We start from the raw sequence: 26608 nt of genomic DNA, 5'->3' as shown, positions 1-26608 counted from the left end.
AATAAACATTATAGAATAATCTTTGCGGTTTTTATGCAGTTCAAATGTCATAGGCTGAAGAAAGATGGGCCAGGATCTTTCTATCCATTGGAGATATCAAATCAAATGGAGTTCACAAAGAGGATATTAAAAACATCTTAGATGGTCACATAAAAATGGCTATACAGTAAGTTGATCAACATCCTGATATGTTTTCCTTATTCATAATATTCTGAAGAAAACCACCATGAACCAGCACAATGCGTAAGAGATGAAATGCTTAATGTATAATCTAGATTATATCACTCACTACTGAATGAAGAAGAAAAAATGGACAATATTGATATTTATAGTGTATTATACTATTTTATTAAGAATATGGCAATTTATGAATATAGATGACCATGCAAATTGCTTCTTGCTTTCTAAACCCTGCCTCAAAACCCATCCTACCATTTAGAGAATGGGGGCAACATTGGGAATGTTACCCTTTATGTATGGTGGATTAAATGCTAATCTCTAGAGCTAATGAGGACAGTATTGTATATAGTGTATATATACTATATTTCCAAAGGTATTCACTTGCCCATGTAAATCAACGAATTCAGGTGTTCCAATCACTTCCATGGCCACAGGTGTATAAAACCAAGCATCTAGGCATGCAGACTGCTTCTATAAACATTTGTGAAAGAATGTGTCACTCTCAAGAGCTCAGTGAATTCCAGCATGGTACCGTGATAGGATGCCACCTGTGTAACAAGTCCAGTCGTGAAATTTCCTCACTCAAATATTCCAGTCAACTGTCAGTGGTATTATAACAAAGTGGAAGCATTTGGGAATTACAGCAACTCGGCCACGAAGTGGTTGGCCACGTAAAATGACAGTGCAGGGTCAGCGGATGCTGGGGCACATAGTGCACAGAAGTCACCAACTTTCTGCAGAGTCAATCACTACAGACCTCCAAACTTCATGTGGCCTTCAGATTAGCTCAAGAACAGTGTAGAGAACTTCATGGAATGGGTTTCCATGGCAGAGCAGCTGCATCCAAGGCTTACATCACCAAGCGCAATGCAAAGCATCGAATGCCGTGGTGAAAAGTGCTGCCACTGAACTCTAGAACAGTGGAGATATGTTCTCTGGAGTGATGAATCACACTTCTCTGTCTGGCAATCCGATGGACGAGTCTGGTTTTGGCGGTTGCCAGGAGAACAGTACTTGTCTGCACTGTGCCAAGTGTAAAGTTTGGTGGAGGGGGATTATGGTGTGGGATTGTTTTTCAGGAGTTGGGCTCAGCCCCTTAGTTCCGGTGAAAGGAACTCTTAATGCTTCAGTAGCAAGAGATTTTGGAGAATTTCATGCTCCCATCTTTGTGGGAACAGTTTGGGGATGGCCCCTTCCTGTTCCAATATGACTGCACACCAGTGCACAAAGCAAGGTGCATAAAGACATGGATGAGCACATTTAGTATGGAAGAACTTGCCTGGCCTACATAGAGTCCTGACCTCAACCCAATATAACACCTTTGGAATGAATTAGAGTGGAGACTGCGAGCCAGGCCTTCTCGTCCAACATCGGTGTCTGACCTCAAAATAGTGTAGCATAACTCTACACGTAGCAGCATAGGTTGCCCCACAGGTTAGTATTTATCTTTTAAATTTGAGATAGTGGAGCATGTGCTGGAGTACTGTAAATCACCTACTGCTTTGTTGGTACATCACTAGCTTAGCCAGGCTAGGATGCTAACATTTAAATATAAAGAGCATAATCCAACAATGCTCCAACATTTGCTTGTTCCATTTATGCTACAAACTACCTTTTTGAGAAAAAAACACAAAAGCAGTAATGTACAGCAATATACATGGGGCTTACAATATCATGGCAGTGGTCATGTGGTGGTCCTTTTCCATTGATGCATCAGGTAGAGGGTGGCTCAAATAGTATGTCAAAGTTGGGCTACAGTCAGTAATTCTAAACCTACAAAATGCACTTGTATCATTGTTGTACCTGATAAAATGACCAATGAATCTAGCATTTCATGTAGTGTTTACCCCTGTACTTCACCCTTCAAATGCCTCTCATCTTGACTCAGCCCAATCACATTTCTTATTTTTATCCCAACCCTTGTTTCCAAGTGTCATCTTGCCCCTTCTACACGAGTTACAAGGGGTAGTGGTTAAAATCTTCACCTGCAAAATGGGACCATCAAATAAATAACATTACTTCATTCACAGGCTACTACCAGTGCTTTGTATGTGACCCTGTTTTAGTCAAATTTAGGGAATAATATGCCTCCAAAGACAGGGGTACGCGACCGTTATTTAGTCTCACCACCCATAATTATTCGGTGATATGAAGCTGAAGGCAACTATTTTGTAATGTCCCAGCCTCGTGCTAGGCCATCTCTACCCACTAGGGGGAGACAAGACACCACTAAGGAGTAATTGGCTCCTTAGTGGGCACCTTAATTTAGGGGTGCTCACATGCTGCTTTCTGAGTTTATGCTGCCCTGTGCATGGTTTTTTACTGAGCCAGTAAAATAATTTGTATGTTCTTTGTTAAAATCTCAGTTCTGACAGTGCCCTTCGTTGTGCAAGTAGTAAAAGGAAAAGAAGGTTGAGGTCATAAAAAAAATGTTTTTGTTCTACTTAGCCAAACAGCAGTTTAGCTCCACCTATGCACAAATTATAAGAAGTTATAAGAAGTGTTTAAACCTGGACTGTTTTCCAAGTGAGTTACAATACAGGAAAGGAAATGGTCAGCCAATCAGAACAGAGCTTGGTGAGTGTTCTACCAGCACACAAAATCTCCCTCACCTCCCAAAGTGGTCTCCAAGATGAAAGAGGTTCGACAAAAAGCAAGTGACTTGGGTGAGTCTTTGTTCACTTACGCAAAGGCTATAATAATCTAGCTGATCATTTCTAATATACTGACTGCCATGAAAATACAATGCCACTGCAGTTTTGAGTGTGTTGAGCAGTATCTTGTTTATTAAAGATTAAGGTTGGATAAAGTTTTGCATGGTGCTTGACAGGAATTCCCCAAGTCATCATCATGACCATGGTGGATGAAGCATGTCCACTAGTTAAACATGACCTGGAAAAGATTTACACCAGCAAGAAAATGAAACGGAAGGTAAATGCGCCTTTTCTCCTATGTTACTTGTTCTACCTCTGATCTTCCTACTCTGTTAAATAGCTACCAATTATTCTTCATGGGCATCTGGATATCTGTAGAAAACAAAACAAAAAATAAACAAAATAACGTTGAGTTGAAGATGGTGCTGACATTTTTTAGTATAATGGGGCAAAAGACATTCAGTTTACTCCGCTCTTTAGTGCAAATGGTCAAGCCAGGCATTTTGTGGCAGCAGTAAAAAGGCTAGAAGACCACTGTGAACTCAATACCACACTGAGTGACACCATTCGTGACAGGGTCGTGTGTGGACTGAGAAGCAAAGCTATTCAGAAACGTTTACTCACAAAACATGTGCTCACGTCAGAAAAGGCCATTGAAATAAGCATGTCTATGGAGCTGCTAAGGAGGCTGATCAGCTTAGTACTAATGGAGAACTGCACAAGGTATAGATAGAGAGAGAAAGATAGAGAGATAGATAGAGAGATTACAGTAGCAAGACATAATTGCACAAACGTATACTATGCAAAAAATAGAAAATGGAAATAAATCTAGACAAGTTAAAGTACAAGAGAAATAAAAGTATATTTACATACCATATGATACATTTATTGTATTTACAAGACAGCAGGCACTGAGTGGTATGAGGTAAACTAAAGCACATATTATAGACATGATTAACTCAGTTGCATCAATATTGTAGTGTAAAGTGCAGTGAAAGTGTCATTACAGTAATTGTTGTAATATATTGCACAGTGTGTATTGTTCAGATCCTTGCTCCTACACTCTGCAGCTGTATCTCCTATACAGCTGCAGAGTGTTGGAGCAAGGATGTGGAATGCAGAAAATGTGGAAACAAGGGTCACATTGAACATGCATGTAAAGCCAAAAAGAGGACAAACAAAAAACACAACAAAAGGTCTAATTTCACTTTCCAGCAGAAAGAGTGTGAACAAGGTGCAACAGAATCAAAGGTGTTGAGTGTGACAGTTCTGAAGAGGAGATAGGGCTGAACATACTGACGGTTGCTGGTGGGTCAGAAGGATACTGGATGTCACCATTAATAGAAGGACAAACGGTATGCATGGAAATTGATACAGGTGTAGCAGTCTCCATTGTTTCTGACTGTGTACAAAAAGTCACTATGGCATTTATCTTTGAAACCATCGAGCATTACCGTGAAGACGTACACGAGAGAGAGAGAGAGAGAGAGAGAGAGAGAGAGAGAGAGAGAGAGAGAGAGAGAGAGAGAGAGATCAAGTTTATTCCTTTAATAAAATAAAAACTACACTAACTAGCATTAACTAAGGGCAAGGTGATTGTGGCTACCTGTAGGGGAAGATTAAGAGCACCTCATAAAAGGTCACACCAAACACGCAGTCACAAAGGTGAAGGGAAAAGAAAAAAAATATCAATTCACAACTCAAAAATAAATAGTGCAGTGATGAGCCGTCCAAGCTACAGCCACCCACTGACCACTTGGCCTAGCCCAATCTGAAAGAAAGAAAAAGGATATTAAAATGGACAAGACCAACTAGATGAAGTTATACAGTTCATACACAAGCTCAAAATGACAAACCTTAAAACTTCTTAAAATAGTTCACTAAAGAAAAACAGGCAAAAATAGCAGGATGACTTTGGACTTGTTTTTTTTTCTTTTTATCCAAAGACAGTTATATTTTACATAAAATAAAAACTTCCATGTGATGCTTACCCTTATAGCGGGACTATGCTGTATACCACTGAGGGTATACAGCATGACCATGCTGGTCCTCATCATTAAGCAGCCAATCAATCTAGGGTCAAATATAGGCCCCCTGGAACAAACACCTAAAGTAAAACTTCAGAGCTCTGGATGCATATAGCACCTTTAAACTAGCCAGTATGAAGCAGCTCTAAAACTATCATTCCTTCATTTTTGCAGCTTCAGAAAACCAATAAAAATTACAAAGAGCATGAGAAACTAAAGACTGAAAACCTCAAACCTATCTCTTGTAGGATGAGTTTAAGGCCTACCCAATAAAAAGGAAAGCAGTAACACCTCACTATTCACTGACTGCAACAGTTACCAAAACTTCAATTAGATCCAACCATGCATTAAACAAAAAAAATCACAAAGATTTTTCCTACCTTAGGCTGTCCACAGCACCAACAAAAAAGCTGAGATCTAACTGCTGTCTTGGCAGGCCACAACAGCCAGCACTAAAGGCCAACAAAAAATGCCATTCAAAGATTCAGACACCTGGGGGAGAACTACAGGAAATGGGAAGACTACCACAATAAAAGCCTCCAGAGGACTATTGCACCTATCAAAGTAAAAGGCATCTGGACACTTCGTCCTGTTACAAATGTATTTATTTAGGTTGAATAAAACTAGCTAATTTACTTTCTACCACATTAAGTAATTTTAGGTTGATCTGATGAGCCATTTTTAGTGTCTATGCCCAACTGGTAGAATTCTTAACAGTAAATATCATTTTAAAGTGGTAATACAATCATTATAAATAGCTTGTGTGTATTATTTTTAGGATTATTAGTATTCTTTTATTGTTTTTAATGTTAACAAATACATTACACTGTAAAAATGGCTTATCAGATCAATCTAAAAAATTACTTCATGTGGTAACTTGTAAATTAACTAGTTTTATTCAACCTAAATAAACACTTTGAATGAGAGATTCTTTCAATCAGTGTAATTCTTGAGTTGAATCAAACTAGTTCAATTGTTTATTACAACTTGAAGTATTTTTTAGATTGATCTGATGAGCTATTTTTTACAGTGCAGTTAATGTTAGATATCACTTATTAGAGTGCTTGAAAAAGAACCTCTGTTTTGTTACTGTTTAGTAGAAGGAAGTTCCGTAACATCCAGCGTTTCACATCTTTTACACAGTCTCTTTTAATTTGTATTTGTCTTCAGGCTTGGCTGATATGAACAATTGCATATCATCTGCATAACAATGAAAGTTAATGCCATGGTTACTTATAACTGTGCCTAAGGGTAACATGTATAGTGTAAACAATAATGGTCCTAAAGGAGAGCCTTGTGGAATTCCACATCTTACTTTTGAATAATTGGAAGATAAATTGTTTACACTGAACTGATAACATTCTGTTAGGTAAGATTTGAACCATGATAGGGCCGTCCCTGTGATTCCAACCATGTTTTCTAACCTTTCTAGGAGAATAATTGTGGTCTATTGTATCGAACGCTGCGCTGCGGTCAAGTAACACTAACAGGAATACATAGCCTTGATCAGAGGAAAGAAGATCATTAGTTATCTTAACTAGAGCTGTCTCAGTGCTGTGATGTGGCCTGAATCCAGATTGGAACTTTTTATATATATGGTTCTTATGTAGATATGAACTAAGTTGTTGGGCCACAGCCTTTTCTAATATCTTAGATATAAATGGCAAATTAGAAATAGGCCTATAATTTGACAATACGCTAACATCAAGGTTTGGTTTCTTGATCAGAGGTTTGATAACTGCTAGTTTAAAAGCTTTGGGTACATAGCCCAGACTAACGGATGAGTTTACTATAGTTAAGTACTTCTTGAGTAATTTTGAGGTAATTGCATCAAGTGTGCAGGTTGTGCAATTTGCAGAGGAGATAATCTTCTCTAGCTCTAGCTGTGGCAGTGGGTAAAAAGTTTCCAGCCTTTTTTCCTACAACTGTTTTGTTTTATATCAGTCAAGTCAGATGACAGCAAAGTTGGATTAAATTCTGTGGGTTGAATTTGTCTAATATTTTCATTTTTATTATTCAAGAAGTCCATAAAAACTTCACTGGTGACAGTTGCCGGAATTTGTGGTTCAGTACCTGCCTTTTTTTTTTTTTTTTGTGATTTGGGAAATCACACTAAACAGAACTCCAGAATTATATTTATTATTCTTGATCAGCAAGGCCAGATATCCTGAGCGAGCTTTAGAGAGAGCATTTCTATACTCTATAAGGCTGTCCTTCCAGGCAGAGTGGAACACTTACAGCTTGGTTTGTCGCCATTTCCGCTCTAGTTTCCAAACTGTTTGTTTTAAGGTACGGGTTTTATCATTGCTTTTTCTGCCTTTTTCTTTTTATTTTAAGTGGCGCCACATTTTCTAAAGTAGATCAGAAGGTATTTTCTAAATAATCGGTTAGTAAATCTAACTCCAATGGGTCTGATGGAGTGAAAACTGGGGTTGATAGTTCTGGGAGATTTTCTGTGAATTGTAGGGTGGTCTTCTTCTTTCGGCTGCTCCCTTTAGGGGTCGCCACAATGGATCATCTGTCTCGGTCTTGCCCTATCTACTGCCTCCTCTACTTTTACACCAACCATCTCCATGTCCACCTTCACTACATCCATAAACCTTCTCTCAGGTCTACCTCTTCTCCTTCTTCCCGGCAGCTCCATCTCCAACATTCTTTGCCCAATATATCCACTATTCCTCCATGTCCAACACATGTCAAAACCATCTCAACCTGGCCTCTCTGGCTTTAACTCCAAACTGCTCTACCTTCACTGTCCCTCTGATCTGCTCATTTCTAATCTTGTCCATCCTTGTCACTCCCAACGAAAATCTCAGCATCTTCATCTCCGCCACCTCCAGCTCAGCCTCCTGTCTTTTAGACAGAGCCACAGTCTCCAAACCATACATCATAGCAGGACGCACTACTGTCTTGTAAACCTTCCCTTTGACTCTTGCTGCTATCCTTCTGTCGCACATCAGCCCTGACACCCGTCTCCACCCACTCCATCCTGCCTGCACGCACTTCTTCACCTCTTTTCTACACTGTCCATTGCTCTGGGTGGTTGACCCAAGATATTTGAAGTCATCCACCTTTACGACCTCTACTCCTTGCATCTTCACCTTTCCACTTGCCTCCCTCTCATTCACACACATGTATTCAGTCTTGTCTCTACTGACCTTCATTCCTCTCCTCTCCAGTGCAAACCTCCACTTCTGCAGATTCTCTTCCACCTGCTCTCTACTCTCCCCACAAATTACAATGTCATCTGCAAACATCATGGTCCATGGAGCCTCCTGCCTGACCTCATCTGTCAACCTTTCCATCACCATTGCAAACAAGAAGGGGCTCAAAGCTGATCCCTGATGTAACTGTACCTTCACCTTGAAACCATTTGTCACTCCAACTGCACACCTCACCACTGTCTCACTAGCCTCATACATGTCCTGCACCACCCTAACATACTTTTCAGCTACACCTGACTTCCTCATACAATACCACAGTTCCTCTCTTGGCACCCCATCATATGCCTTCTCTAGATCCACAAAGACACAATGTAGCTCCTTCTGACCTTCTCTGTACTTCTCTACCAACACTCTCAACGCAAAAATTGCATCTGTGGTACTCTTTCTGGGCATGAAACCAAACTGCTGCTCACTGATCTGAACCTCTTGCCTTAGCCTTGCTTCAACAACTCTTTCCCTTCATGGTGTGGCTCATCAACTTTTATACCTCTGTAGTTACTGCAGCTCTGCACATCACCCTTGTTCTTAAAAAATGGGGACCAGTACACTGCTTCTCCACTCATCAGGCATCCTTTTGATTTTGTTAAACAACCTGGTTAAAAAGTCCACTGCCTTCTCTCCTAAACATCTCCATACCTCCACAAGTATGTCATCTGGACCAACTGCCTTTCCATTCTTCATCCTTTATAAAGCTGCCCTCACTTCCACCTTACTAATTCTCTGCACTTCCGGATCCACTATCTCTCCCCCCGTTGTCCTCCTCTCTCACTCGTTTTCCTCTTTCGTTAGTTCTTCAAAGTATTCCTTCCATCTACTCAACACTTTCTGTTCACTCACTAGTACATTTCCCTTTCTATCCTTTATCAGCCTAACCTGCTGTACATCCTTTCCAGCTCTATCTCTCTGTTTAGCCAAACAATACAAGTCCTTTACTCCTTCTTTACTGTCCAGCCTCTCATACAGCTCATCATAGGCCTGAGCCTTTGCCTTTGCCACCATTCTATGAGACTAGCCTCACAGTACTCCTGCCTACTTCCTTCATCTCTCTGATTATCCCACTTTTTCTTAGCCGCCTTCTTCTGAATACTCTCCTGGACTTCCTCATTCCACCACCAACTTTCCTTGTCTTCTTTCCTCTGACCAGACGAAACACCCAACACATTCTTGCCAGTTTCTCTCACCACCTTAGCTGTAGTTTCCCAGTCCTCAGGTAGCTCCTCACTGCCCCCAAGGGCCTGTTGCAATTTTTCCCTGAACTGCCTGCAACCATCCTCCTCCTTCAGCTTCCACCATCTAATCTTTGGCTCTGTCTTCACTCTTTTCCTCTTGTTTCTAATCTCATTCTACAGACAACCACCCTATGCTGCCTTGCTACACTTTCCCCTGGTACCACTTTATAATCTCCAATCTCCTTTAGGTGGCATCTCCTGCTAAGGATATAATTCACCTGTGTGCACCTCCCTCCACTCTTGTATGTCACCCTGTGTTCTTCCCTCTTCTGAAAATACGTGTTCACCACAGCCATTTCCATTCTCTTTGCAAAATCTACAACCATCTGACCTTCCTCAATTCTGTCTTTCACACCATACATACCCAGCACCTCTCCATCCTCTCTGTTCCCTTCACCAACATGTCCATTGAAGTCTGCACCAATCACCAATCTCTCCTCTCTAGGGACACCATCTACCACTTCATCCATCTTACTCCAAAATTCCTCTTTCTCCTCTGACAATCAGCCTGTGGTGCATATGAACTGACCACATTCAAATTTACACCATCAACCTCCAACTTCAGGCTCATGATCCTGTCTGACACTCTTTACATCCAGAACACTTTTCACAAGCTGTTCCTTTAGGATTATCCCTACTCCATTTCTCTTCCTCTCTACACCATGATAGAACAGTTTGAATCCACCTCCAATGTTCCTGGCCTTGTGTTCCTGGCCTTGCTTCCTTTCCATCTGGTCTCCTGGACACACAGAATATCTACCTTCCTTCTCTCCATCATGTCTGCAAGCTCTCTGCCTTTACCAGTCATTGTCCCTATGTTCAGAGTCCCTACTCTAACCTCCAAACTCCTGCCTTTCCTTCTCTCTCACTGCCTTCTAACCCGCCTTCCTCCTCTCCTCTTTGATGGTCTTCAACCTACAGTAGTCCAATTTCCACCGGCACCCTGCTGGTCAACAGCACCAGAGGCGATCGTTGTTAACCCAGGCCTCGACCGATCCGGTATGACAATCATATTTGTGATCCGCATGATAGTTTTGGCACAAGTTTTACGCCGAATGCCCTTCCTGACGCAACCCTCACCATTTATCTGGGCTTGGGACCGGCACCAGAAGTACACAAAGCACACCCCTTTTTTTATTGGTGTTTTATTGGTGTGATGACAGCTTATGTTACATGCTGATTTTTGCTAATTGTACTCTTGTTAGCCATTGTAACATTTGGTTACATGACACAAATAATTTCTCTCATGGCAACTCGTGAGACGATATGATATGGAATCTGCCATGTCATGTTTAAGTTTTTTTTTTTTTTTTTTAAATTGAAATCCATAATATGATGTGCCAAGCTCTGGAGTTGGTGTGGAACTTATGTTACTGAAAATGAAAGTAAAGCCCAAATACATAAGTGAAAGTAAAAGCTACCATTTTGTCAGTGAAACACATTCATGAGGAGCTGGAGGAGCAGTGCACAGTATCAACAGTCGTGAGCAGCTTGATTTCTGATCATTCAAAAAGGTAAGTGAAATAAGCAGAAATGGCTGGCTGTGGTTCTTAATGTGAAAATTACAAGTCAGCAATGATGTAGCATTATCAGTTCCATTTTTTCCCATAATGCCCAAATTCAGTCGTTGAAATGTAAACAAAGCAGTTTGATGTGAAAAGCGGCACTGTTGAAAAAATGACTGACTACCTTATTGATTTTCTTTACAGTACGTTTATAAGAGCCAACATCCTAAATTTAACCCTGCAAACTCCTCTCCTGAATGAGTTTCATTACATCTTAATCATTGAATTATGCAGAGCTTTCGAATAAGGCTGTAAATTCAAGTAACCAGAGTTACTGTTTTAAGATGAAAAGGTAAACAAAGGTGGAAATTGTTAGTGTAAGCTATTTTCAATTGACTGTTAAATCATAAATTAACCAATGAACATCTCAGTGAGGCTATGACATCAAAACCTGCATTATTTTTAAATACAAAAAACATTGTCACATTTTATAGCTCCCAAACTACCAATAGTAGAGTCTAGTCTTATTCAACAGTAAAACATTATGAATAGTTTAAAAAAGATTAATAAAAAAGATCTTCAAAACTGAAATATTCCAGTCTGGCTTCAGGGTAAATCACAGCACTGAAACTGCATTAGTGAATTATCTAAGAATAAATGCTGAGTTTCAGTACTTATGCTACTGGATTCAACTGCTGCATTTGATGCTGTAGACTGCAAAATACTTCTAAATCAGCTGGACAACTTGGTTAGTTTTTCTGGAACTGTGTTAAACTGGTTCTCTGTGTATTTAACTGGAAGACAGTATTTTGTAAGCATAGGTGAACATGTCTCAGATATGCATGATATTCTTATTGGTGTACCACAAGGCTCTGTACTTGGGCCACTTCTGTTTTCCTTGTATATGCTGCCACTTGACCAGTTTATTAAAAAGCATGGCATCAGTTTTCCTAGTGCAGATGCAGATGATACATAATTGTGTGTATCTATAGCTCAGATGATGTCACTACAGTAGACAAGCTGGTAATATGTTTGTCCAGCATTGTTATCTAGATGGACAGCAATTATATAAAACTTAATGAAGACAGAAAAAATTATAATTGGTATTGAAGCAAAGAGGAAAAATGACTTTGCAGTCTGACTCTACAGATGAAAACTAAAGCTAGGAATCTTAGTCTAACTCTTGATTCTGATTTAACTTTTAAAGCACACATTAATATTAGTGTAGCATGTCATGTGCTACCCCAGACTCAAGGAGGACGATGGAGGCAGGATTCAAGGTTGCAGCAGCCATTTTCTTTAAGCACACACCACATAAATACAAACTCAAACCAAAACCAAAGATACACTGGCCACTTGTTAGTGGCTTCAGCCAGCTCTGCTTTTCAGTCTGTTTACTCAAGTTTTTCAGCTCTTCCAGTCTTTTGTTGTTGCTTCTGCTCGTGTCTCTCTTTTTTGTTGCTGCTTCTGCTTCGCTCTCTCTCTCTATTTTACAAGCAAGCTGAGCCAAGAGGTAATGGCAGCTTGCCGCTCTGACGATCCACCATCGTCTGTCAATTTGTAATAATTATTTTTTTTAACTGCATCTATTTATAGCATTTAATTATTATAGTTCTATAATAATGAATTATATCTATAATATATCCCCTTATCTGCTATTGCCTTGTTGCATTCTGTTTACTCCTGTTTTTAGTGTACTGTGGAGCACATTCATCTTCATTTTTAAAGTATGAAAGGTGCCATATAAATAAAGCTTGAGCAGTAAATGAAAGACTAAATCATATAAGTCTAAGTTAAACCCAAGATGTTCAAGCAAATACTGTTCAATCAAGCATCAAGCTCCTTGCATGAAACCACCTGACACCACTTAACGTGTCATTGTTCTGAGCATACGATGATGGCGCTGAGCCAATAGATTTTGAGAAACATTTGAAGATATGCTGTATACATAGTATAGTGTAGTGGGTAACACCTCTGCCTTCTATGCTGTAGACTGGGGTTCAATCCCCTGCCTGTACAAGCACCCTAAACTGTACCAATAAGAGTCCTTGGGCAAGATTCCTAACACTACCTTTGCCTACCTGTGTAAATGTCAAATTGTAAATCACTCTGGATAAGAGCATCAGCCAAATGCCGTAAATGTAAATATACTCTTCTGGGAGGATTGGGGAAAAAGCAGATTACTCCATGCCTGTTGCTGGGGACTGTCCTAGCCTTGAAAGAATGAATCAAATGCAGAACATGCACACATTTTTAAGAGACACTCTGAATTTGATTTCCCCCTGAAGGCTCTCCTGAACAGGTGGTGTATATGTGGTAAAATCAACTCCACACAAGAAACAAACAAGTTTCTTGAATTTGCTTAGACTATAAAGTAAATCCTCCTGCCATAGTTGCAAGTTGTAATGGTGGGACAGCGTACCAGACGCTTGTGGATGAAAGGAAGAGAGAGTGTTTAATGACCCGATAATGAGAGGATCCAAAAAGGGGCACAATACAAATCAAAGTCCAATCGAAAAAGGTCATACACAGATCAATCCAAACAGGTAACAGTACAGGAGGGCTAGACAAGATAAATGTAGCGAGATAAATGTAGCAAAGGATCAAAACACGGGACAGGCAAATAAGACACAATGGAAACGCTCAGTAATTGCATAGCTTGATCAGATCCTATGGGTGAATTATCAAAAAATACAGAGCATTGTAATAAGAAACCGACATTTGTCAGGTTCACCAGAAAACTTGTCAGGTTTACTAACCGGAAATGTTACACGTGAATATGTAGCACAGGGGTTGGTTAGAACCGGGGTGGGCGCTGGTTCTGCAGAGCTTGTACTTAGGAACTGGCTGGTCATCTCTCACACTGCTAACCAATTGAACCAGTTGAGCTTGCTGTTCTGCCTGTTGGTTAGCTAGCGATGGCCTTGCTCGGTGAGCACCTTCTGGAAAGCGTCCTTATACGCTGTCTGCATGGTGGCGAGGTATTCTGTAATGGTGGGACAGAGTACTTGTGGATGAAAGGAAGAGAGAGTTTAATCACCCGATAATGAGAGGATCCAAAAAGGGGCAAAATACAAATCAAAGTCAGAGTCCAATCCAAAAAGGTCATACACAGATCAATTCAAACAGGTAACAGTACAAGAGGGCTAGTCAAGAATCGAAAACAAGATAAATGTAGCAAATGATCAAAACACAGGACAGAGAGAATAGAATAGACTAGAACCGCTCAGTAATTGCATAGCAATACCTCACAACATTTCTATCTGAAGCCCGGGCTTAAATACTCTAAACTGACTAATGTGTACAGGTGTAGTGAGTCAGTAATCTGGGGTCTGAGATCACTGAAGACGGGAAAGACATGATCTGCCATAGACTTTTGGTTATTTGAGTTCTCTCTTAAGATGTCGTCCAAAAGCACATGATCTGTCATGTGATCTCCCAGAGTATTCTGGGAGATGAAGTCCATCTGCATGACACAAGTGTCTCTGCTTTGTAAAACAAACTATTATAAAACAGCCAATCTAAATGCTGATACTGCATCACATGACCAGGTAATTTGACAAGAAAATATAACAGTAAAGATTCAACCAAAATGTGTGTAACTTCAGCAACCTACATTCTCTCTTTTTTGAGCTAAACTAGACTTAAGACTACTTAAAATGGTATTTTTTTAAGAGGGATTAACTCAAGATGATTGTAAAAAGCTATGCAGAAGATTGACCTAATGTTGTAAGAATGTCACTTATATGATAACAATAAGATTAAGTTTATCATCACTAACCCTAATCTCACTGTAATACATAATATTGCATCTTGTCCTCAACAGGTGGACACCAGCATGTTAAACATGACTAAATGGTTTAAGTCCTATAAAACTGTCCCTCCTGCTGCCCCATTGCCAGGTAAGCTGCTTTATATACATAAACTATATAAACAACTCCCACCACACCAAACACAAATGTTCAGCTGAACTTAAATTGGATGTCATGAATGCATGTTGGTATATTTTTATTGCTCTTTGCTGACAATCTATAGACATATAAGCAAAAAAAAGGCAGTATTCATATAAGCACATACACACTGAAACCACTGTAATTTTGACAGAATTGGATACACCATGGAGGCCAGTGGAATGGAGGTACGACCAGTAATTATAAACATTACATAAACAATCTTTGTGTCCTTGATAGCTCACATTTCCCATAGATCACCTATTTGCTTGGTTTATTTTCCTAAATAGTGAAGATAACAAAACTAAGATGTTGAGAAAACTGAAGGAATTCCAGCTCAGCACCCCAGACGTTAATCAGCTCCGGATTCTGCTTCATGGCCCAATTGGAGCAGGGAAGTCCAGCTTCATCAACTCTGTCAACACCGTCCTACAAGGCCGCAACACAACAGCTGCACTGGCAAATTCAGCAGCTGATGTTGAAAGTCACAGCTTCACTGTGAAGGTAATAATGACTTCACTGAATCCCAGATATTGTTAGCTCTTGTCTAAAATACGATCCCAGGTAGCAAGAGGTTAGTTGGCCACTGTTGGACTGATGACACAAAGCAGGCAGCCACCTAGTTTTTTGAGTAGTGTTATTCTGGTTAAGCAAATTGGTGGTTAAGCAAAGTGTGAAGCATCAGTCATTCATCACCCACAGTCCAATTTACATATTTTTCCATCATTCCTTACTTTTGTTATCTTTTGTAAATCAGTTTAGTAAATAACTAACTGCAATGTGATAAATAAATTCAGTTATACATCTATAACCAATGTAGTACTTTCAATAAAAATAACAAAATAATTTTATACTAAATCATTTTATACATATTTGTCTGGAACATTCATATTAGTTTATTTTCCCAAATTAAAAGACTGTTATCTAAAATCTGTTTGAGGAGATTAAAAACTAGTTTGAACTTGCAGGACAATAATTTTGGTGGTCCAAGCGTGGACTAGCAGTGGCATACAGTCTGCAGGGTGCTGACCTTAGCAAGACAGCACACAGATATATGCTTGCTATCTGGGTTAGTTGATCTCTCTTGTCAATGAATTCATTACTCCTCTGATTTACTGAAATGAATTTGTTGTATTGCTGTCACCCCACATTGCAGCTCATTAAAAAAAAAAAAAGCCAATATTTTTATAGAATAATCTTTGTGTTTTGTACCTAGTTTAAATATCATAGGCTGAAGAAAGATGGGCCGGGATCTTTCTATCCATTTGTCTTCACTGACATCATGGGTCTGGAACAGTCAATGGGAGTTTGCACAGATGATATAAAAAACATCTTAGATGGTCACATAAAAAATGGCTACACAGTAAGTTGATCAACATCTTTATTTATGATGCTCTCCATATTCATGATATTCTGTTTTAGCTAACATTGAACTACACAGTCTTAACATTTCTAATATGAAGTTAGTTATTTTAGCGCAGCCCTATGGTTATATGGCTATGGGAACATGTGTGACACAAACACCAACCTTAATAATTATAATAAGCAATGCAGGAGGAGTTGACCATTAAGTGAGTACAGGAGGTCAATAACACAATGTCTCAACACTGTTGCTTATTTTTAGTTTATATGTGAAGAACATAATCCAACAAAGTTGATTGTGAAAATGTGTTTGTTCCATGTGTGCACAAACTACCTTCTTGAGAAATCAGTCAAAAAACAGGAATATACAAGGCGTATGCAAAATAATTGCAGTGGTCCTGTGGTGGTCCCTTTCCATTCATGGACATTCATGGTGGCTAACAAATAGTACACCAAAGCTTGGCTACAGTCAGTAATTATATATGATTAGTGTTTTATAGTCCTTTCTGTGTAGAGTTTGCATGTTCTCCCCGTGTCCACATGGGTTTCTTCCAGGTTCAATTTGATACGCTAAATGTGTGCATGCATGTGTGAATGTGTATGTCTGCCTTTCTGCCCTGTGATGGACTGGCGACCTGTCCAGGGAGTATCCTGCCTTCCACCCAATGACAGCTGGGATGGGCTCCAGCATCCCCCACGACCCAGAAGGATAAGCGGCTTAGAAGATGTGTGTGTGTGTGTGTGTGTGTGTGTGTGTGTGTGTGTGTGTGTGTGTGTGTGTGTGTGTGTGGTGTGTTATAAAATGTCCAGTGAGTCCAAGCATTTCATGTAATGTTTCCCCCCTGTACCTCAACCTTCAGTTGCCATGCATAATGATATGCAGTGTGACCAAAGTGGAAGTGTTTTACCTCCTCTGGAGGGGTATTTTAATGAGTTCAGTAGACTTTTGCCTAGGCCACATCCCCACATGTTAAATTCAGCAAATAAAGACTTTTTTTCACATTTTAATGTACAACTAAAGTTTCAGACATACCGTTCACTCAACAGTCCATGCAGTCTATATAAATGGAAACTGACGTTACGAAAAAACAAATTCTTATTTTTCTTCCTACTCTGCGGACAGCAGTTTAGCTCAGCCTATTCCCCCAGGAACTCATGAGGAGTGTTTACACTTGGTCTGGTTTCTGAGTGACATACAATACAGGGCAGCCGATGGTCAGCCAATCAGAACAGAGCCATTTTTCAGTCTTTAAGGCACAGTAACAAAAACATTTAAACATTTAATTGTAAGAGATTAAAAGAGGTTGGGAAATGGTAATGCAGAACTAATATATGGCTGTTTGTAGTCCCACACAAACTTTTTAAGTGGACCTCAGAATAAAAAAAATGTGAGAAAAATTTGGCCCCTTTTAAGATGTAAAGCCTTCTTTAAATTCAATTGAAGTAGTCTATTCTGTCAAACTACTGACTGTGATGTATCATTACAATTCCTTTTTTCTGTTTTTTTTTTCTTTTTCAGTTCAATCCTGCAGGTCCAATTGAGAAAGATAACCAATACTACAACAGCAGCCCCAGCCTGAAAGACAGAGTTCACTGTCTGGTGAGTGTTCTACCAGCACACAAAATCTCCCTCACCTCTGACAAAGTGGTCTCCAAGATGAAGGAGGTTCGACAAAAGGCACGTGACTTGGGTGAGTGTTCACTTACGCAAAGGCTATAATAATCTAGCTGATCATTTGTTATATTAAAGATTATGTTTGAACTCTAAGTTCGATACAAAAATGTTTTGCTTGGGTTTTGCAGGAATTCCCCAAGTCACCATCATGACCATGGTGGATGAAGTATGTCCACTAGTTAAACATGACCTGGAAAAGATTTACACCAGCAAGAAAATCAAAGAGAAGGTAAGTAGAGCTTTTTCTCCAGTTACATGCTCCACCTCTATTGGTCTTTCTCTTCTGTCAGAAAGCTACCATTCAGGTAATATAAGAAAATCACTGCTTCTTCATGAGCAACTGGAAAGGGGTGACTGCAGTAAAAATGGTGGACAGAAAAGAAAGCAGTGATTAGGTAGGTCCTGCTCGGTCTGTATTTAATTGTAAACAGTATAGAAACCCAATATTTTAGGTTTCATTGAGAAATGTAATTGTTTTTGTACTTCACCTTTCCTTTTAACTGCAAACATAAACATTTGGGCACTGAAGACAGAAAATGATCCAGTTTTGAAAGCTTAATTATTTGCCATTCTTCTATTATACAAGACTTCAGCTGCACAACCGTACAGGGCCTTCAGTGTCATATTTTGAGCATAATAAAACACAAATTTCAATGGGAGACAGTTCTGGATTGCAGGCAGGCCAGTCTATCTTTTGGACAACATGCAAAATTTTTCTTGACATTGTCATGGTGAAATAAGCATCAACATCCCTGAAAAAAAAAGAAATTAAAAAGGTGTCAATGGTACTTTCACAGATGTGGCGGCCTTATTATAATAATAAAATCATACTTGTATTCAAACTGCAAGTATTCCAGCGCTACAGTTTCATTTCTTACATTTTGGATAGTAACAATAGGGTTAAAGAGTTGTCATTAGGTTAGTACTACTAATTACTAGAATTCCATAGTGACTAAGGCCTAGCTCTAATAGCCACGTCACAGTTTTCTGATACAACAGAGTGTTTGGTGGATTATCTGCTTTGTGGCTAGCAGACTGTGTGTGTTTTGGTAAATGTCCACCCTTTTTAACACTGACGTATTGCTTAATATAGATTGTAGGAATGTAGGAATGAAAATGTGACTCTTAACCTGATAATGAAACAAGCATACAGCAACATTCTGTTGCGTTTGTCCTACAGATGCAGGAGTGCCGTGACGGTTTGGGGGTCCCAATGAACTGCATCTACCCTGTGAAGAACTATAGCGAGGAGATTACCAATTACCTGCATCTGGATGTCTTGATTCTGGTGGCTTTGAAAGACATCATTATGTTTGCAAATGACTATGTAGAAGATCAGATTTATACAGAATAAGGTCCTCAATTGTTTGTTTATCAAATGAGGGAGATATTATGCAGTGTGACTAGTTCCAGAAATGTGCATAGATGAATCTGTCTCGTTAGACAGCTTTTTAAGGTCATTTTTTACAGGTATTCAGATATGAAACACAGCTAAATGCTCTGCAGTATGGCTTTGCTAATGCTAGTGCTTGGAGGAGACCTGTGCTTATCATCACCATCACTCTGTAGCTTCTTCAACAGATGTCTCTATTTGGCTAGTATCGCTCATATACATAGGCCAATGTCACGGTTTAATGTTAAACTGAAGTTTGAATTATCCTCTAGGTCAGAGGTCACTAAGAGGCGGATTCAAGTCCGAGTTCGGACCCAGACGCTGTCCTATGCGGACATAGATCTACAGTCAATAAACTATAGAGAATGATTTAATTTCGGCAGGGTTTTACAGTTTTAATCAGCATAGCTTTTCTAGCCTTTACAGAGGGCCAAGAGATTCACAGACCAATCACATGCATTGTAAATATCACACGTAACCCTACTCAGCCAATCAGATCTGCGCATTACGATGATCACTGAGACTCGAGTGAGTCTCACATACACACACAGTGGAGGGATGTGGTGTCAGAGAAGAAAGTGAGTCAGAGGAAAGTTTTTTCCCATTGGCATGATCTAAAAAGAGAAAACTGGCAATGAATGTTGAAATATGACTGGATTGTACTTGAATGTATTTGCTTTATTACTTGCAGAGTGTAAGACTATGTACGACAAAAGGTCATGGACAAAACACCTAGTGATCCCACTGATAGCTGCCTAGATACAAAAACAAGATGTATCCTCAGATGGTGATTGATCTCAGTTGTCTGTCTTACACCCACCTAATACTTTTTATAAGACGTGCACATACAGCATGACCAGAAGATGCTGCATGTACTCACAAAGCTATATGGCTGTATTAACAGAAACCTGCCAAAGACTCGTAACAGCAGCTGTTAACCTCCCCTTATTTGGTATCTAGTCAACACTCAGTTTGGGGTATAAATCCCCTGTGTAAAAGAGACCACTTCAGAGCATGCACTCTCATCTCTTTACTCTCTGGTCTGTATCACTTTAATTTCCTATATAAATAACTCTTGCTTATTCAAAACTTGTGATTCATTCTGTTGTCAGAATTTCCATGACAAAACTTTTGGGATTTCCATGACATCCCAAAAGTAAAATTATTTTCTAAAAGTGGTAATAAAATCAAACAGCGTGTGTGTAGAATTTTTAGGATTATTTGTATTATTGTACATCTTGTTTTTTATGTCAACATATACATTAGTTAATGCCTATAGTAAACTGTTACTTATCAATGTGAGGAGTCAGTCATTTATTTCAGCATTAATGAACTCAAGCCTGAGTGGACTGATAAATCAGTCTGATTATCTGTTCTTAATCTCAGCGTTACTGAGGGATGATGGAACAGAATAGTCTCCTCAGTAGTGGAGAAGTGCATAAGTGATAAGCTTAGCATCTCTGTTTTACTGGAATAGTAACAGCAAGTGTCCATTAAATAAAAATTCCAAAAGCAGAGGTTTTCCCATGTGCTTTATTAGTAAGTATTCCAAATGTATTCTGAATATGTTACTTTTTAATATATTATGGTATATGTATATGTTTTTCTACCAAGCTCTGGGTGTATGACAAATGCCACAATGTTTGATGTGGTGACAGCTAAAGTCACATGCTGGTTTTTGCTAATTGTTAGCCATTACATGATACAAATGACAATGCCTGTCAAGACAATTTATGACAGCATAGGATGTCTGCCATGGCATGGTTATGTCAATAATAAACTCAATAATAAACTGTGCCCAGCCCTGTTGATGTGAAACCTATATTAGTTAAAGTAAAGCCCCAGTTATAACTACTATTTCATCAGTGCTGCACATTCGTGCGGAGCTGGAGGAGCAGAGCACAGCATCAACAGTCGTGAGCAGCTTGATTTCTGATCATTCTAAAAGGTAAGTGAAAGTACAGTTCTTGGGTAATTAGAAAGCAATGGTGGTTGTTGTTTATTCTCAGTTGTGTAGGTGGGATGATGAAAGCTCTGTAGACACTATCTGGATTTAAACATGAACAACTTTATTTCAAATTAAAGATAGCACTAAAAGCCCTTGTTGCAGAGACCCAGGAGCCAATGTGGAATCTCCCCGAAGTCCAAGATGCTTCAGCTTTTAAGGCAAAATTACACACACACATAGCGCACAATCCATACATTAGCACGTGACAATATCTTATGGTATCGCTTACACCTGGTTTTTGTTATCATGGCCTCAGCTTCTAGAAAGACAGAGGCCCAACTCTCTCCTGGGACCTGAAACTAGGGCCCCCACGCTCAGGCTCCATCGACACATACAGAACCCTTTTCAGCCTGAGCACCAGTGAGACCCCTGAAGCCGTCTGATAGTACTCTCAGACAGCAAACAGCTAGATGTATATTAAAGCCCAATATGATATCAATATCATATATAACATTTTATCAAGCCTGATACACTTCATGGTCAAATAAGCAGAAATGGCTGGCTGTGGTTCTTTGTGAAAATTACAAGTCAGTAGTAATTTTACATTATTGCTATTTCTGTTATGAACTTTTGAAGGAGCTTCACATTCACTATGCTAAACACTGAACTGAATGTTTTTTTTTAAATTAATTGTAAAGAAAGTAGTTCAATGTGAAGTGCTTCCTTGATATTTTCTAGATAGTACGTTAATAGGAACCCATGCCCTAAATATAGCGCAGCAAACTCATCTCCATCATGAGTTTATTTAAAAATATATATTTATTTAAACATATATATAATCTCATTTCAAAGCTATCAAAAAACAATGTTTCAGGCATCAGCATGTGTGTAATCATTTGTGCTCTTAGGGCCTCTTTGTGCTCTAATTCCTCTCACCAACTCTGTGAACAGTTGTGACTTTTCTAGAATGGCACACATCGTAATCATCAAGTTATATGGAGCTTTTGAGTTACGCTTTAAATTCATTTAACTATTTTATGATGAAAACAGAACAGGAGGGACTGTTACAATGTAAGCTTTTACATACATTTTATGTAAGGAATAAAATCCTTACATTACAGTATGTTATTACTGTTTTAACTAGGCTCAGTTATGATGAAGAAAATGAAAAGTAAAAGTAACTGCAGCATACTGTTATGTGTCCTAAACTCTCCTTTGTAAGTTTCTGGGTGCAATTTTGGACATCTTGTTGAGTTATCAGTCAAAACACACGTCCACAGACAGGGCCAGACCTGGTTTGTCATAGATAAGGCCATATTAGGTCATCTCTTCCCATGTTGTCTGGTAAAAAGTTCTTTGTGACTTCAAATGACTAGTGACTAGTGCAACTGGTTCCCAAATATATAATAACAAAATCAGCTGGCCATTTAACTGTAGAGCTCATTTATATATAATCGCCATATACAAACACTGGCAGTAGAATGAGTCATAAAGAGGACCTCAGCCACTTCAAACATGGTACTGTCATGGGATGCCACTGAAAGCATATAAAAGCAACAACGACTCAGCCATGGATAGGTAGACCATGCATATGTATGGAGTGGAGATGCTGGGTTTCCGTGAATTGGGTTTCCATGGCCAAACAGCTGCAAACAAGCTTAAGATCACAATGCATAATGCCAAGTGTCAGCTGGAGTGGTATAAAGCATGCAGACACTAGACTCTGGAGCAGTGGAAATGTGTTCTCTGGAGTTATAAATCACGCTTCACTATATGACAGTCTGTTTGATTAATCAATTTTGGTGGAATCCAGGAGAGCACTACCTACCAGAATGCACTGAGCCAACAGTAAGGTTTGGTAGAGGATGGATAATGGTCTAAGGCTGTTTTTCATGGTTTGAGCTCAACCCTCCAGCGATGGATACTGCTACAGCGTACAAACATCCATCCATTCATCCATTTTCTAAGCCTTCTCTGTCAGGGTCGCCGGGGTGTACAAACATTTTACACCATTATATGCTTTCTTTGTGGCAACACTTTGGAGAAGACTCTTTCCTGTTCCAGCATGACTGAGCCCCTGTGCACAAAGCAAGTTGGTGAATAAGAAGTGACTTTAGCCTCGGAAATGTCGAACGTTGAGAGACATTTTACATGGAACTCACAGAAAAGTTTCCTGACTGAGTTGTGAGAGAAGTGGCTACAGCTGAGCTAAAGCTTAAAGCACAGCAAAGTAAGTCAGTGTTGTGTTTATATTATATTTTTATCCTGTACTAGCACATTAGTACATACTGAGACATTTTTGCAGCCAAGATGGCAAAATGGAGATAAGATGTTGTGTTTCTTTTTTTGTTGAAAGGAAAAATTAACTCTTCTTAACATTTCGGTTGTGACCCCTGAGCTAGGCCTACAAGTAAGGGGTGATCAGCCCTTTTGCTCAAACTGTCTGCACGTCAGTTAGGATTGCACAATCGCTGCTAGCCCAGTAAACGATCAGATGATCAGGTGTCCACCTACTTTTCGCAATATTCTGTACGACTAATTAACTACAGCATATCACAAATCACCTGATATTTTATGTTCATAAACTGTGAAGTCAACTCGCTCTCCCACTCTACTACAGTGGTTCCCAAACTTTTACAGTAAAAGTACCCCCTCAGTACCCCCTCAGACAGAATAATGCTGTGTACCCTCTCTCAGTCCTTACAATCATACATATTGCACCTCATTACACAACCTGGCTTTTCTCTACAGTTAATTTTTTGCTCTTTCAGTTCAATCCTTGTTGTCCAATTGACAAAGAAAATCCAAACTACATCAGCGACCCCCGCCTGAAAGACAGAGTGCACTGTCTGTTGAGTGTTCTACCAGCAAACAAAATCTCCCTCACCTCTGATGATGTTATCCAGAAGATGAAGAAAGTTCGTGAAAAAGCACGCGATTTGGGTAAGCATAATATGCGTAGATCTCTAATAATCTACTGGATGATAATTGTTGTTTACCATGTAATCACAGTACCCTGTTTTTAGTTTTGGTTGCAGTAAGCAGTTCAACATATTGTGTTTTAAGTTGATAATAATAATAATAATAATAATAATACATTTAAGATACTCAAAATGTTTTGCATGCTGTTCCACACGAATTCCCCAAGTCACCATCATGACCATGGTGGTTGAAGCATGTCCACTAGTCAAAGATGACCTGGAAAAGATTTACACCAGGAAGAAAATAAAGGAGAAGGTAGAGGCACCTTTTTTCAGGCAACTACGAAGGTGAAAAAATGCTGACGATGTGTTACCTTATTTTCACATCGAATATTAACAAAACATACACTATGATGGGGGTGTTCAAACTGTTGCATGCATACATTGTATGGCCAAAAGTATGAGGACACCTGACCGTCACTCCTATATGTGCTTGTTGGACATCCCATTCCAAAACCATTGACGTTCTTATGGAGTTACCTGTCTTATATGGTCAGATGCCCCTGAACTGCTTAAATATCTGCATAAGGCGTGTTAGATTATGAGTGGAGAAAAACTCAACAAATTATTCTTTGAAGATGCATTAACAGTTGATGTGCACTTCTATGCTGTATTTAGCTGCAGGACTAAAGGTCCAGAACAATATTTTCCTTTCTAAAAATCATTTTCCAGTGGCAAGCTTATGATTATGTGCATACTCTTAGCGCAACATATGTTGTTCCCTGAGAAGTGCATATAATGACCACTGAAGTTTTAAAATATTTTATACTGCCCCCTGGGAAGTATAAACTTCTAGGGAATTCTAGGGAATTACACTTCATTTGGTGTTACCTTGGATAGTATACATAACACTAATTGACTACAGTAAATCACAAATCACCTTATATTGCATATTCTTAAACTGTAAAGTTTAAGAAGAAAAACACTGGTCATCTGGTGTCAGACTTGGCTACAGTGCTGGAGCTAAAAAAATTAAAAGTAAGAAAACATCTATACACTCAAATCTGTGCAAAAATCTTTTTAATATGGAGATTTTCAGTTAGAGACCTTCTTCAAGGCATGAACAGGTAATAAATGAACACAAAAGAGCTAAAAGTTTAAGAACAGCACTTGATTTGCCTTAATGTAGTGAGAAACAAGGCATTACAGTATATCTGTGGGAATTTAAGCTCAGTAAAAAGAACATTTGTGAGGTCAGGAACTGATGTTGGACAAGAGGGCAGGGTTTGCAAATGATGTTCCAGTTAATCCTAAAGGTGTTCAGTGGGGTTAAGATCAGGCCACTGGAGTTCCTCTACACCAAACCTGTCAAACCACTTGCCTTTGTGCACAGGGGCTTAGTCATGCTGAAACAGGAAAGGGACTTCCCCAAACTGTTCCCCTAAAGTTGTACATAATTTTGTACAATTTCCATGTATGCTGTAGGAGTGACCATCACTGGAACTAAGGTGCCTAGACTCTGAAAAACGGCCCCAGACCATTATGCCTCCTCCACCAAACTTTACCACTAAACCCAGATTAATGCCAGATAGTTAAGCATGATTCATCACTCCAGAGAACATGTTCCCACAGTTACAGAGTCCAGTAGCAGCATGCATTCTAGATGATGCTTGGCACTGTGCATAGTGATCTTAGAGGATTAGGTGCATCTGCTCAGTCATGAAAGCCTATTTCATGAAGCTCCTGATGCACAGATCTTGTGTTGATGTTGCTTCTGTAGTGAGTGATGTAATGAGGATAGGTACCTGCTTTGTGAGTTTATGTGGTCTATTGTTTCATGGCTGATCTGTTGTCTGTGCACTTACATATGACCAGGGTGAAAATTTCACAATTTCACAGTGACTTTAGCAAGGGTGGCATCATATAACAGTGTCACATTTAAAGTCACTGAGCTCTTCAGTGTGACCCATTCTAATGGCAGTTTGTGTCTATGAGATTGTGTGGCTATGTGGTTGATTTTATACACCTGTTCCCAATGGGATTGGCTGAAATATGTGAATGTAATATTTAGGAAATGTGTCCACAGACATTTGGTACCAAAGTCTGGTATGGCATAGCATAATCACAAGTGCCTTCTTTCATTTATATTGTGTTTCATTATTGATATTTATCATTCATTCTCTTCTTAGGTTTGACTAAATGAGTCCCCACAACACTTAGCCTCTGTTTAAATGTCTGAATGACTGGTTTAAATGTTAAATGGCAGGTTTTTTCAAAGTGAAAAAAAAATATAGGTAATGATTTGCTGTTTTTTCAGCATGGCCGACAATCTTATTGTCTGGTTAAGTTTATTCTGTTATGTTTGTCCTACAGATGCAGGAGTGCAGTAACAAACTGGGGGTCCCAATGAACTGCATCTACCCTGTGCAGAACTACCACGAGAAGATTACCAATGAACTGAATGCAGATATTTTGATTCTGATGGCTGTAGCAGATATAATTTCTTTTGCAAATGACTACATAGAAGACCAGATTTACAC

At 39.3% G+C, this 26608-nt stretch overlaps 1 protein-coding gene and 1 long non-coding RNA gene across 2 annotated transcripts; one reads left to right on the top strand and one right to left on the bottom strand.

Moving 5' to 3' along the window:
* Window positions 1-3800: 3800 nt before the first annotated feature.
* On the bottom strand, window positions 3801-5351 carry LOC108439180. Its single transcript, XR_001858745.2, has 3 exons — window positions 5242-5351; window positions 4826-4928; window positions 3801-4605 (listed from the first exon to the last, which is right to left on the bottom strand). It is a non-coding gene; the product is annotated as an uncharacterized LOC108439180 (long non-coding RNA).
* Window positions 5352-10750: 5399 nt separating this feature from the next.
* On the top strand, window positions 10751-19657 carry ifi44b (interferon induced protein 44b). Its single transcript, XM_017717429.2, has 8 exons — window positions 10751-10828; window positions 14646-14721; window positions 14924-14957; window positions 15060-15273; window positions 15986-16132; window positions 17651-17822; window positions 17935-18035; window positions 18987-19657. Exons 2-8 carry the CDS (start codon window positions 14658-14660, stop codon window positions 19158-19160), a joined length of 906 nt encoding a protein of 301 aa, XP_017572918.1. The 5' UTR covers window positions 10751-10828; window positions 14646-14657; the 3' UTR covers window positions 19161-19657.
* The last annotated feature ends 6951 nt before the right edge of the window (window positions 19658-26608 follow it).

Source organism: Pygocentrus nattereri, chromosome 12 (genome assembly GCF_015220715.1).
Source record: "Pygocentrus nattereri isolate fPygNat1 chromosome 12, fPygNat1.pri, whole genome shotgun sequence".
NCBI lineage: Eukaryota > Metazoa > Chordata > Actinopteri > Characiformes > Serrasalmidae > Pygocentrus > Pygocentrus nattereri.
The sequence above is the reverse complement of the archived record's forward strand: the minus strand, read 5'-3'. Positions and strand labels throughout refer to the sequence as shown.